The 12,505-nt window shown below is 34.8% G+C and overlaps 1 protein-coding gene across 1 annotated transcript in view; it reads right to left on the bottom strand.

Annotated features, from left to right (window-relative positions):
• LOC140057606 (uncharacterized) overlaps nt 1–12,505 on the bottom strand; it is a 59,757-nt gene that overhangs the window by 16,326 nt on the left and 30,926 nt on the right. Inside the window, exons 41-58 of the mRNA XM_072103322.1 lie at nt 12,330–12,392; nt 10,921–11,307; nt 10,210–10,394; nt 9,623–9,773; nt 8,999–9,217; nt 8,331–8,564; nt 7,964–8,212; nt 7,551–7,754; nt 7,115–7,229; nt 6,659–6,773; nt 5,630–5,882; nt 4,901–5,236; nt 4,373–4,563; nt 3,637–3,808; nt 3,249–3,428; nt 2,425–2,566; nt 2,052–2,248; nt 1,395–1,577 (exon numbers count right to left, since the gene is read on the bottom strand). Of these exons, the coding sequence (XP_071959423.1) occupies nt 1,395–1,577; nt 2,052–2,248; nt 2,425–2,566; nt 3,249–3,428; nt 3,637–3,808; nt 4,373–4,563; nt 4,901–5,236; nt 5,630–5,882; nt 6,659–6,773; nt 7,115–7,229; nt 7,551–7,754; nt 7,964–8,212; nt 8,331–8,564; nt 8,999–9,217; nt 9,623–9,773; nt 10,210–10,394; nt 10,921–11,307; nt 12,330–12,392 (3,576 nt within the window). The remainder of the gene's footprint in view (nt 1–1,394; nt 1,578–2,051; nt 2,249–2,424; nt 2,567–3,248; nt 3,429–3,636; nt 3,809–4,372; nt 4,564–4,900; nt 5,237–5,629; nt 5,883–6,658; nt 6,774–7,114; nt 7,230–7,550; nt 7,755–7,963; nt 8,213–8,330; nt 8,565–8,998; nt 9,218–9,622; nt 9,774–10,209; nt 10,395–10,920; nt 11,308–12,329; nt 12,393–12,505) is intronic.

The following is a 12,505-nucleotide window of genomic DNA, read 5'->3' as shown; positions in this document are numbered from 1 at the left end:
AATGATGAGCCATCGCGTTGTGATTGGTAGAATTATATTGTGCTTACATTTTCGCATAATAGTGCGAACCAGGCTTTAGGGAATATGTGTAAAAAAGTATTCTACTGCAGGAACTACATTTTGTTTACTCTTCCCTTCTCTCTGATTATGCAATTATTTGCAATTGCATGGATTGCCTTGTAAAATAAAAACTATACATTAATGAAGTAAAAAAATGTAGTTAATGCAGTAATTGTAGTAGAATAAGCTGGGACACAAGAAAATGTTTTTTTACTAATGAAAAAAAAAAAAAAAAAGTAATCAATAACCTCGTAAGATTTGGCTTTTTCACATACAAAGAAAACTAATTATTTTGCTGTTACTACTTCGTACATTTGATAATAAGTACTATTTTCTATTATTGTACTTTGGGCCAGTGGCCTACATACTATTGAATAAATGAATGAATGAAGTTAAAACATAATTTAAAATAAATTAATGAATTCATAAAATAAAATTGTAGGGGTGTTCCAAAGGTGTTCTACTATTTTTAATTATTATTATATATATATATAAAAGTATCTCTCAGGAGATCCCGCCTCATGAATAAAAATACTGAAAGATGAGGGCGTATCAATTTGATCTCTGGTGCGCGTGCGTACAACTGAAGACTAGTGCTGTTCCGCCGTACCACGCCGAGAATGTTAAAGAGTCGCTATCCAATCAAGTTTGAACAATACCATGAAAGCCCCAGTGGTCTAATGGTTAGGACATCTGCATATCAAGCAGGCGGTCCGAGTTCGAGTCTCGGTTGGGGCGACTTTTTCTCATTCTCACAGATCTCCTCATCTTTATCGTTTCAAATTAATTAATTAAATTTCAGTATATCACCGGGCGGTTTCGAATTAATGTTCATTGCCTAATGTGTTTATATATATATATAAATCCAAAGATAAATTACTGAAAAAATGACAATGCTGTGGGTATCAGTGGCTGGATCTCAATGGAGATACAAAATAAAAGCGAAAAGCTAAATAAAAACGAGAAATAAAACAGACAGAAAAGTTAGCAGAGCTTTCGGGCAACACTAGCCCTTCATCAGTGCAAGTGAAGGAATTTGGATAACGTCATAGTATAAAGCTGGCAAGTGCTGCCTGGGTGGACAGGAATAAAAGAAATATAACAAAGGGAGACAGGGTGGAGTCTGAATAAGAGTAGAAAACAAAGAAGGTAGCTTGGTAGAGATATAAACAATTTTGGAATGAGACTAAAAAACAGCTTAAATGGTGGTTAATATTGAAACTTAAATTTTGGTAGTTATATATATATATATATATATAATGTGCTTCCTGGTAATTTGAAACATTGATTTATTTCTGAATACTGTACTAACATATGTATGTAATTAAAATTACCTATTGCATTTGGATCCTCTCCCATAAGTTCATTGTCCTCTTCATCAAACGTATGGTACCAGATTGCCGGGTCATCAAAGGCCCCCCCTAGATATCCTTCATTTTTATCATTTCGTTTACCCAAATACAATATAGTTGAAATATCTGAGGCACTTGATGTGCTTTGACCCACTCTAGTGGTAACTGAAGTAAAAAAGATATAGTCAATGCAATTTAACAAATTTACTATTAATGGCAGGGGAGGGATCTGGGGGTCGTGGTTGTGCATCCATTAAAATAAAAAAATCAATCAATAAAGGGTGAACTAACGTGTGTGCAAATAATTAACCTACAAATATTAGATGATAAAAAGGGTTAAAATTTCTTTTGTTATTGTTGTTATTTTAACACCGTATGTTATAATTTATAGGTAGGAAATTAATGTTAATGTTGTTGAATTTATATAGCGCTTTTAACAATCAACAGATTGTCCCAAAGAGCATTGACCTAAGAGAATGATTTAAGCTTTATCTACACTATCAAACTACACATACTGATGTCATATCAGTACCATATTTAATCATATCACTACCATATTCAATCATATCACTACCATATTTGGGCACATCACACAGACGGAGCTTTAAACTTAACAAATGGATAAATGGATAATCTTACTTTTCAGTACGCCATTTATGTATAATGATAACCCAGTTGATGTACTCCATGAATATGCAACATTAAACCATGATTGCGAATAAACAAATGGCCAGGTGGCTTTCCAACGCATTCCCCTTGATTGTGCTATAGCCGTGATATTAACGCCATCATAGAAAATGGCAAAACCACGTCGTCTCTGCTGCTGACCTCCAGTGCTATAAAATCATGACAAAAGATAAACTAATTCTACTGCGCCTGTATGTACAGTATTATATTAAATTACATTTATTAATTTATATATATTTTACCAAATAGGCTTTCCTGTAAATAACTTTAGAATAACAGACTAAATACATTTAAGCACTTTAAATTATATAATAATAAAACTTACCTCATTATATAACCAACTCCTTCTGGATTTAGGCTTGAATCTTGGAAATGTGAAATAGAACCAAGCTTAACAAACACAGAGAAGGTCAACCCCGCTGGTGAACATTTTTCCAGGTCACTCATGCATTTTTTGTTATAGCGACCTAACAAGAAAAACAAAATAACTTAATAATCCATTTATAGTGTCTATCGAAATTATGGAAGTGATGAAAATTATTTGGCCAATAGACAAAATGAAAAGGTTCCTTCAAATCAGGAATCGAACACCATTCAATTTAAAGGAAGAACATGAATGACACTACCCGTAACAGCTTAAAATTCCTCAAAAACCCTTCTAACTTGAAACTCAAAACAGCAACGGAAAATAAATGCAATTGCACAGAATAGACCCTAATGGATAAATCTTGTGATGTGTATTTCCAAGGCAGCCCAGCTAGAGAAGTACATGGACCTCTCGGCAATGAGGCTGTAAAGTAAAGCAACTAAGTATACAATTAGGGATCTCAAGAAATAGACTGCACAAACGAACAGTGATGTTGATACACCATGAGTGAGACACCAGTATAGTAATCCCTCCCGTCTTCCCTCTCTGTGATCACGTATCTCGGAATAGGAGGTGGACGTATTATACATCCCTCTATGGCACCTTGATGTTCCATTTTACTTTTAAGGAGTGTCCATATTCTCGGAATAACAGCAGTTGTATTTTTATATAAATCCAAGAACTCTCTCAACTTGTTTTTTATAATTTTATTAACTTTGACATTGTAAATAACTAAACTTTTTTTAAATGATCATTGAGGCTACAACTAAAAGGTGCAATACCTAATTTGATATAACCAAATGAATCATCTTCTGAAGCTCTGTTAAAGTCAATAGCTCCTTCAGCATTTCCATCTCTATCAACCACTGTACCAGTGTTGTAGAAAGTCACACTAGGAATTTGCGTGGTTAAGTGCGATGGTAAATCCCAATATTCATCTGCAGTTGAATACGCTGCTACCTCTAAATTTGTAGTGGAAAATAACATTTAATTAATTACACTTTTGATAAATAATAAGTTTTCATAAATTTGTTTATTATAATATCTAGTGTTTGTTTATAAAGTTGCTTTTGGTTAAACTTTTAACGCTCATGCATGGGAGTTCTTCCGCATAATCTTCATGTGAAGCTTAGTAGAACTATTTTCACAATGTATATTAAGTGAACTTACCTCCAATGACTGTAAGACTCTCTGCATCTGGTAAACTTTCAATAACAATCGGCAAAAAGATTATGATGTCATCATACTCAGCCGACACATAGCCAACATCATACCCATTTGATTTACCAAGAACAATTGTTGTGTTGTCATTTCGTGTTCGGATGTCTTCAACGCCAATTGCCTATTTATAGGAGAAACAAAATCAAATTGTTTTCTTCATACTTTTGCTAAACTTTTAATTGGATATCTTCAATATTAGATTGGCTTTTAGTAGGATACATACATATACTGTAGTTTTTCACAACAAAAGCGAAGCCATTCTCGGAAAGCTATGTTCTTGGGATACAGTAAAATTATACAGATTGCCTAGTTGAAAGAATAATATCAGACCACCTGTATATAGTAACATGTAGAAATCCTTGTTTGGGAAACCCATACACCCCTACTCAAGGGATAACCCTATTCAGGAGACACCAATAAAGAGAAACTTTACCATAAAACTAACAAGGGGAAGTATAATTATGTTAAAACGCTACGGCCAGCACCTATTCTTCTGGAGACACCCTTATTAAGGAAACACTTTGTTAGGAAAAAGGTTTATCTTAAAGGTGGTTTACCCAGCATATTTCAATGAGCTGTTGACATTGTGGTCTACTTTACATGATATGAATCTCTATGAATTATTAACGCTTCAAAGCATACAACACTCATCTGTTTCATATATTTTTTTATACGTTCTACTTACGTCAGAACCAACTATCGTCTCTCCAAAAACGACATCAAGTCCATCAGAAGCTGACCATGTCATTGCCAACTGGAACCACACATTATAGGTTAATTCGCTGATTGGCACATTTACAGTCCACAGTTTTGATCCATCAGCTACTTCTACAAACAGTCCATGCTTTGACTGTTTAATGATTAGGCCACGTTCACCTAAAGACAAATGTTAAAATAATTTAAGAAAATTCTGAAAATTTTTGAATGAATATACAGTAGAACATGCACTCCTATTCAGGAGAAACCTCTATTAAGGTGACACTTTCCCACGAAATAAATGATGGACAATACAGTATATGTTTTAAGACTACAGACAGCCCCTATTCAGGGGAAACTTTTTTGGTACTGAAGGTGTCCTCTTAATACAGGTTCTACTGTATAAATAAAAGTATATTTAGATCCACCCTCGAAAGTCTATACGTAGTGGTCATATATAGTATCTTTATTTGGGCATGATAATAAAACAACAGAAATGTGAATAATTAAAATTTACCTGGAGTTTCAGCCCCAAGACTAAGAAGATACCCGAAACCACCAGTGTTGCGATTGTACCAATAACCATTGGCTGCCTCATTAATCTTCAACCATACAGTCAAAGCCAATCCACCAGTACACAAAGAAGGATCAGACGGGCAGTTGTTACCAAATCCATCGCCGAGTGATATCCAACCTGGTTCACCACTGACTGTCTTCACGGCACGCCCGTCCAAGGTGTGGTCACCAACAAATTGGCTTCCAGTGAGGCTCATTTCAAATTGGTTCACAATAGACAAACCAGAATCAAATACCCAGCAGTAATCTTTGTTGTAGTAACAGTCAACTTGGAAGTCTAGTATCAATTTCATAAGAATACAAAAAAATGTTAAAGATCCCAGCCCACTGATTGGTCCAAAAGAAGGTGATAATTCCATGTAGTAATCATTTTCAATTCAATTCACATTTATTCAGCAATATATAGTGAACTGGTGGATTATAGATATCTCACATCATGACCATTATTTAATTTATATGTTTTAATTTAATGTTAAGGTACACACCTAATTGGTGACAGTGGCTTAGGCTAATTTTGTGCTTTCCTGGCAGCTAGTGACTATGATTTTATATTTTCTTCTTGCGTCGTGTTTGTTTAATTTGTTAATTTGTATCATATTTGTAAATTTGCCTGAATAAATAATAATAAAAATAATATTTATGGAGAACTAAATAAGAAATATCTTCATACCTGACATTCCCAAGAACTGTTTAGATTTCCTTGCGAAAACATAATAATCCCAATGTGCAAGGTTATGGATCTTAAAACTGGCAGATCCGTAATTGTTAGAGTTAGTCCACCCAACCCATACACCTGTCGACACAGGCAGTGGCTGTGTATCGTTGGTGACAAAAGATACAACACCATTAATGTAGATGGACATATCTTCAAATTCTGAATATGTAAAAGCAAGGTTGTTCCATTTTCCTGATGGAAATACTTCCTGAAAAAAATTAATAATTATCAAATGTTGTAATTTGATTCAATAGGGAAGACAACAAAAACTTTACCAAGATCCAGAAAGCTCCAAAAGGTTCCTTCCTTCTATACACAAACGCAGACTTTCAACCACCAGACTTATCACCTGACGTAGCCCCTTAAGCGTGGTTCCCACTAGCGACGCAACGCAAGGACGTAACGCAACGCAAGTGAATTGACCAATCACAAGCGATGGCTTATTCGCTTGTGATTGCTAACTGTCTATAACTTCGCTTGTCATTGGTTAAAACGCTTGCGTTGCGTTTACGTCCTTGCGTTACATTCTAGTGGGAACCAAGCTTGAGGTTGTCCATACATTTTTGTGAATTTTGTATTTATATTTTTTTGTAAAAATTGCTTCCATGGCCACGATCTGTGATTTCTATGGTTTTTATGTTAACAAAAGTGAAATATACATTTTTGTTGTTGGAACGTTTCTTTGGCTGAATAACCTGCAACCTCCGTCTTTCATGAAGTGTATCATACCATTGACCACACAATCAAATATAATTACGTCCAGATTTTGATGTATTTTTGTAATGTTCAGAGGGTTAATTGATTAGTTAATTAGAAAGCTTATTTTCATTTTGATGTACACACTTGACAAAGCAGCTGAAGAATTTTTAAAATTCATTCTGCACATGCTCAGAAACATGAACATGCATCAAGTGTGCAGTCGAGTGGCACATTGTAAAAATAAAAAAGCCCCATCGAAAATATTTTTTATTTGACTTCACTTACTTCAGATACAGGTGTTTGAACCGACAGGGAAACACCTTGAGAGTTGACAACAAACACCAACTTATTGTTTGTGAAGTACACTGCAATGCCATTAGCACCAGTTCCATCTCCAGAGCTAACAAGATAATGGAATTCATAAGTGCAACTATACTACGTATATTTGTTTTAAATGTTCAGAACAGAAAAAATCCCAGTAAAATCAGGCACTGACATGGGAGGTGGTAACATCTTGAAATTTATATAAGTATGCTTTCACATACAGAAGTAAAGAGAGGATGCTGGAGCATAAACAAACCCCATGATTCTCGGAAAAGCCCATAATAGAGGACAAATGTTAAGACTCAACTTTAAAAGGTGTTGGACAGGCTTGTAAAGGTAGAAGCAACTAAAGAGGCTCAAGTTAAATTCAAAGAAAATCATTTCATTTTTTATTTTTATAAGTAATTTTTATTTTACCTGAAAACAATGACTGGCGAAGTAAAACTTTGGTATTCTATATTGATCCACATCGCCAAACTGATTCCTTCTGGACACCAGCTAGTTGTGAACAAGCAACTATATTCCATATAACCTGAGTGATCAAATAAGTATGTTGTTTTTATTATTGTAAACATCGCAAAAAATCAAATCATTATTTTTGACAACAATCCAGGTACAAGTGAGCGTTGTCTGCTCTACTATTTTATCTGCTTAGTTAAGACTGTTGTATAGCAATCCACTCCAGGACTTAGGTCTACAAATAAGTCTGAAGGGATCATCTCATTTGACAACTTAGCCAGGTACAAGTGAGAGCCGTCTGCTGTAAGGTCTACTATTTTATCTGTTATTAGATTTAATTCAGGACTTAGGCCTACAATTAAGTCTGAAGCGATCGTCTCATTTGACAACTTACCCAGGTACAAGTGAGCATCATCTGCTGTAAGGTCTACTATTTTATCAGCTATTAGATTCACTCCAGGACTTGGGCCTACAAATAAGTCTGAAGGGATCATCCCATTTGCTCGAAGTAGCATGTTTGCTTCAAGTGTGTTAATACTAGCGCTAATCAAATGTTTTGCGTCCCAGAATAATAATGGCTTGTTATAGTAGCTTGAATCTAAAAGAATATACAATATAAATCTTAAAAATGACACTAAAAAAACACCATGGTGTTACTAGTCTACAGTAAGTTTAGTTTTCATTATATTTTTAAAGAGATAGGGCAGCCATGTCCTACTTCACTCTAATATCACCGAGTTGACTTTCTAGTACTAAAATAACTCTATAGGTAGGGTTTAGAAAGATGTTACAACAAATTAAACTTACCCACAAAACCAAAAAACTCTAATGACCTCCAGATAGGAACGAATTCCTCCCAAAATACAAACTCTTGAAAGATAAGCTTGGAATACATGCTCAAAAAGTCATTGCGACGTCCAATTGACAGGCGATAATCAAGATCATTCTCCCGTATCTTTCGGTAGCCCACATAATCTGCTGCTATCGCATATCCATCAATGTAAAACAACATACCGTATGTTTTATTCCATGAAATCGCAATCTTTAGAAATTTTTCTGAAAAAAAAAGAAACACTTTATAATGACAGAAATATTGAAAGGATTGACCCGTAATTTAACTTAATGATGTCCTTAAATAAATTATATGTGTGGCAAAATAAATAAAGAATCTAACCTGGATCAGGCTGGAAGTCTATCTCAACGATCCATCGTTTATCACCATCTGTCAATGCTGCCCCCAATTTGACGCCTCGTTGGTATAGAGACACGCCCCTGGTAGATTGTTCACCGGTACTAAACACAAAATGGTACTCCTCATCATTGACAGGGGTCAACTTGCCAGTAAATAAATAGGTCACACCTTCTTGACATAGGTATGGGTTGCTAAAACAAGTTCCATTCAATTCAGCTATAAAAAAAATGTAAATACAAATAATGAATCTTTATGAGTTGAATGAGGAGACTATATACTCCATTCATGAGTGGAAAGATTGACTGTTTTATTCAAGTTAAATAGGGATATAGTCAGGCTTTCAAAAAAGGCTATGTGGGGCTGGGCCAACAACGGCTATGTGGAGCTAGGCCAACTAAAAATGTTATGCTAGGCCATTAATAAAGGCAGTGTTCATATTTGATTATAGACGTCAAATGCTACGGTTGGTTTTCAAACCACCAATAATCACCATGATAGGGAAATGTTTATCTTTTTTTAAATTTTATTCAGGTATAAAAATATTTTTAAAAATAGCTAAAGGTTAACATATTGCAGTTAAAAATTGGGACAATGTAAATATAAACTTATTTATAACGTGAAAGACAGAAATAAATCTTTTTATTGCTCACCAGATGTAATCCACTGGTCTTCAATACCATCAATCAGGATGGCACTTCCCTTGTAGTCAGAACCATCAACAACAATTAGATCAGCACTACCAACCTTGACATAGTCAGTTGTACGAGACACACTGGGTGTATATGCCGTGATTGTGGGAGTGAACCTTCGTATATACGCATCGGTTGTCCAATAGTATGTTGCATTGTTGAAAAACACAAACTCTTCAGCTAAAAGGTGTATAGTATTAACATTTAAATATGATGGTCCTCAGTTTTCAACTAAATAAATTTAGCTCCGGTTAAGAACAAAAAAAAGCTTTTAATCTGTAACAACCTACTTATTAATGTTAAATTCAACTTTATTTAACGATGGAGGCCCATATTAACACATGGTTGTTCTTCCATGGGGCCACGCACATACAAAAAAATTTACCAATACAATATTGCCCATTTTTTACTGCTTGACAGCTGCAATGAAAAATCAACGTTCCCTTGTTTAAAAAATCCTGAATTCGTTGGTCATCATCTGGATTTTTAGTGAGCAAGCACATCCAATCTTCGTGGGATACACACAATGCCTTCACATGATCTATGAACTTCACAAATCGAAAGCTCTGTAACTACAGTATTTACCTGTGACACCAAGAAATAGATGAGCTTCAAATTCGTAGATGTATCGATGAAAAATGACAAAGTCGCCAACATGATAAGGGACAGTTGTCATAAAACTTTCAAATCGAGTTCCAAGAGTGACAAAGTTGCTTGTATCTCCAGGTGCATCCACCTAAAAATCAAACATTATTAATTCATATGAATGATTAATACAGAATAAAGAATATGAACAGCATTTTTTATTTATTTTCAATTTAGACATATTGGCAAGGATAACGATAATTGGTTTTATTCACTTTCCTTCTGAAAGGTGACAATCCTGTTTACATAGATGATAAAGACCAACTTAGACAGCATTGTACGACGAGTCGTCTTGAGATAGTTTTTAGGTTTTGGGAAAACTTTAAACATGTTTATTTTTCTACTGATGAGACGGTTCATCGAACTTCGTCATACGATGCTGTATGAGTTGGCCTTTAGATATTCTAATTTAACAATTGCAAATCTTTAACAGTGGATTTTGTTCAAAATGACATTGGACAGGTGGCAGGCATCTAAACTACCAAGCCACTCCATTTGATTCATTAAAAAGAATTAGAGCTTCTTACTGTTAACCATCCTTGTCCATCAGCAGAAGTATCAATAAATGTTTTTAGTAATTTGAGTGAATATCCATTTATGTACATAGATACACCTACATCTCGTCGCCATGTTACAGCAAGGTTCAGCCATACATTAGGAATGAACACATAATCTACAGTCTTTCCTCTGTATTCTACAGTACTGTAGTTCACTGTTAATGTAAAATAATGTTATTATCTCTGATTATAATTACATCTTGCACGTATTATCCCACTCCTTAACTTAAGATAAACCCAGTACTGTGGTCAGACTCAATTCCATTGGTAACGAAGCATAACCCCCTAATTTTCGCCAGATATTTTACCCAGACCCCAGGACTATACTTGGTCATACAATATTTATAAATAGGATTATAGACGTGAAGTAATGTTGGGTCATCTACTCTATAATACTTGTCAATGATTAGGATTTGGAAGGAGATTCAGGTCTGCACAATGTAAACAAAAATACTTGTTTTTAAATTCTTGTATTCAATGCTCAGGCTTTTTAATCAACTCTGTTAAATCATTGTTCATCAGAGTATGTATCTCTGTTATATCATTTAAGTATCAATGTCTTTCTCTGTGTTACTAATCTTTATTGAGCAATTATGTCAAAATAAAACTATAAACCAGAGAATTGTAAGCTGTATAAACTACAAAGAAAAACATACTATTAATAAAAGTACAAATACAAACCAGTGAGTTGAAGTTGAGAGTCTGCTGTGAACTCGAAAAGAGCAAAGGGACCTTGACCAGGCTGTACACCAGCATGCATAATAATTCCTGGTTTAGTGGGACTGTTGGCTTCAAACTTAACCCATAATGAACTGGAAAATCCATCAGCACACCTATTTGGTTGGCTAAGGCATTCACCATTCACCTGCGATAATTCTTCACTAAATAAAGCGTTCACCAATGAACCAGGATAAAGGAGAGCAACATAACTGCTTCCAAGGTCACCACGTCCAATTGTTATAGTTGTGTATAGACCGCCATCTGGGAAGCCGGCATCCGTGTTGGAGAACGGCGTGTACTTCTGTGCCAATCCATAAAGTGGTTCGTAAAGAACATCTGTGTTATTAACTATAAAAAAAAGGTATGCAAAAAAACCAAATTAAAATATAGTGGCTAAGGTAGCTTGTATTGATTTTTAATCAAAACAACCCCCTCAATATTCATAACTACCTGGTTGGTTGGTGGTTTCTGCAACTAAGACTGTGATATTGTAATATTGTAACAGACTTTAATAATATTGTAACAGACTTTAATAATATTGTAACAGACTTTAATAATATTGTAACAGACTTTAATAATATTGTAACAGACTTTAATAATATTGTAACAGACTTTAATAATATTGTAACAGACTTTAATAATATTGTAACAGACTTTTGTGAGGCCTTACAGTATGTCTATTAAGACAGAGCTAAAATATCTCTGAAATTGTGTCTAATACCCCTTTCACACCAAAAGCAAAACTCCGGAGACACCCCGGAGTTGACGTCCCGCTGTTTGGTGTGAAAGGTAAAATCAAGCAACTCCGGAGTTTAAAACTGCGGGGTTGAACAGCTGAACATTCTCCGGAGAGCGAACTGCGGAAACACCCCGGTGTTTTGGTGTGAAAGGTACCAACATCAAACTCCGGAGTGTTTCGGGTCAAAAGGTCATCCTCACACGATCACTCATTGCTTTAGTTTTATTTCAAAATACTTTAAATATTTGTACAACATATATAGCGGGTTAAAAAATAATAAGTAGTATCAATAAAACATTATATTACTTCTGAGACTTTTGAAAGTAATTATTAAATTAAACATATTATTAATTAAAATGATTCTAATGATCGTCGCTATGTAAACAAACAAAATAGAGGGCGACATTTACAATTTTATTTTATAAACCCCGGAGTTGCTAGGTTGGTGTGAAAGGGGTATCTCCGGAGTTTCTCGACGTTTTGAATGGTCATAAACCCCGGGGTGTCTCCGGAGACACTCCGGAGTTTTGGTGTGAAAGGGGTATAATAGAGTTTTTAAATGAACTATAGAGACAAGCAAAATACACTGTAGATGTGTAGACCGGCAAATCAAATCTTTTTAAAAACTTACGCAAATCTTCAGGAGCAATATCAGCAGTTGAAGAACTATCAAATACAAAATCTGGAATAGTATCTAAAAAAAAGTAAAATATTTGTAAATACTGTGACTTGTGTTATTGTGTACTTTCACAAGAGGCACTACACTCAACTGTTTCATATCTATTACTTGCTCGTCTCCTTCCAAAA

This window comes from Antedon mediterranea, chromosome 8 (genome assembly GCF_964355755.1).
Source record: "Antedon mediterranea chromosome 8, ecAntMedi1.1, whole genome shotgun sequence".
Classification (NCBI taxonomy): Eukaryota; Metazoa; Echinodermata; class Crinoidea; order Comatulida; family Antedonidae; genus Antedon; species Antedon mediterranea.
This window is presented reverse-complemented; position numbering and strand designations above follow the sequence as displayed.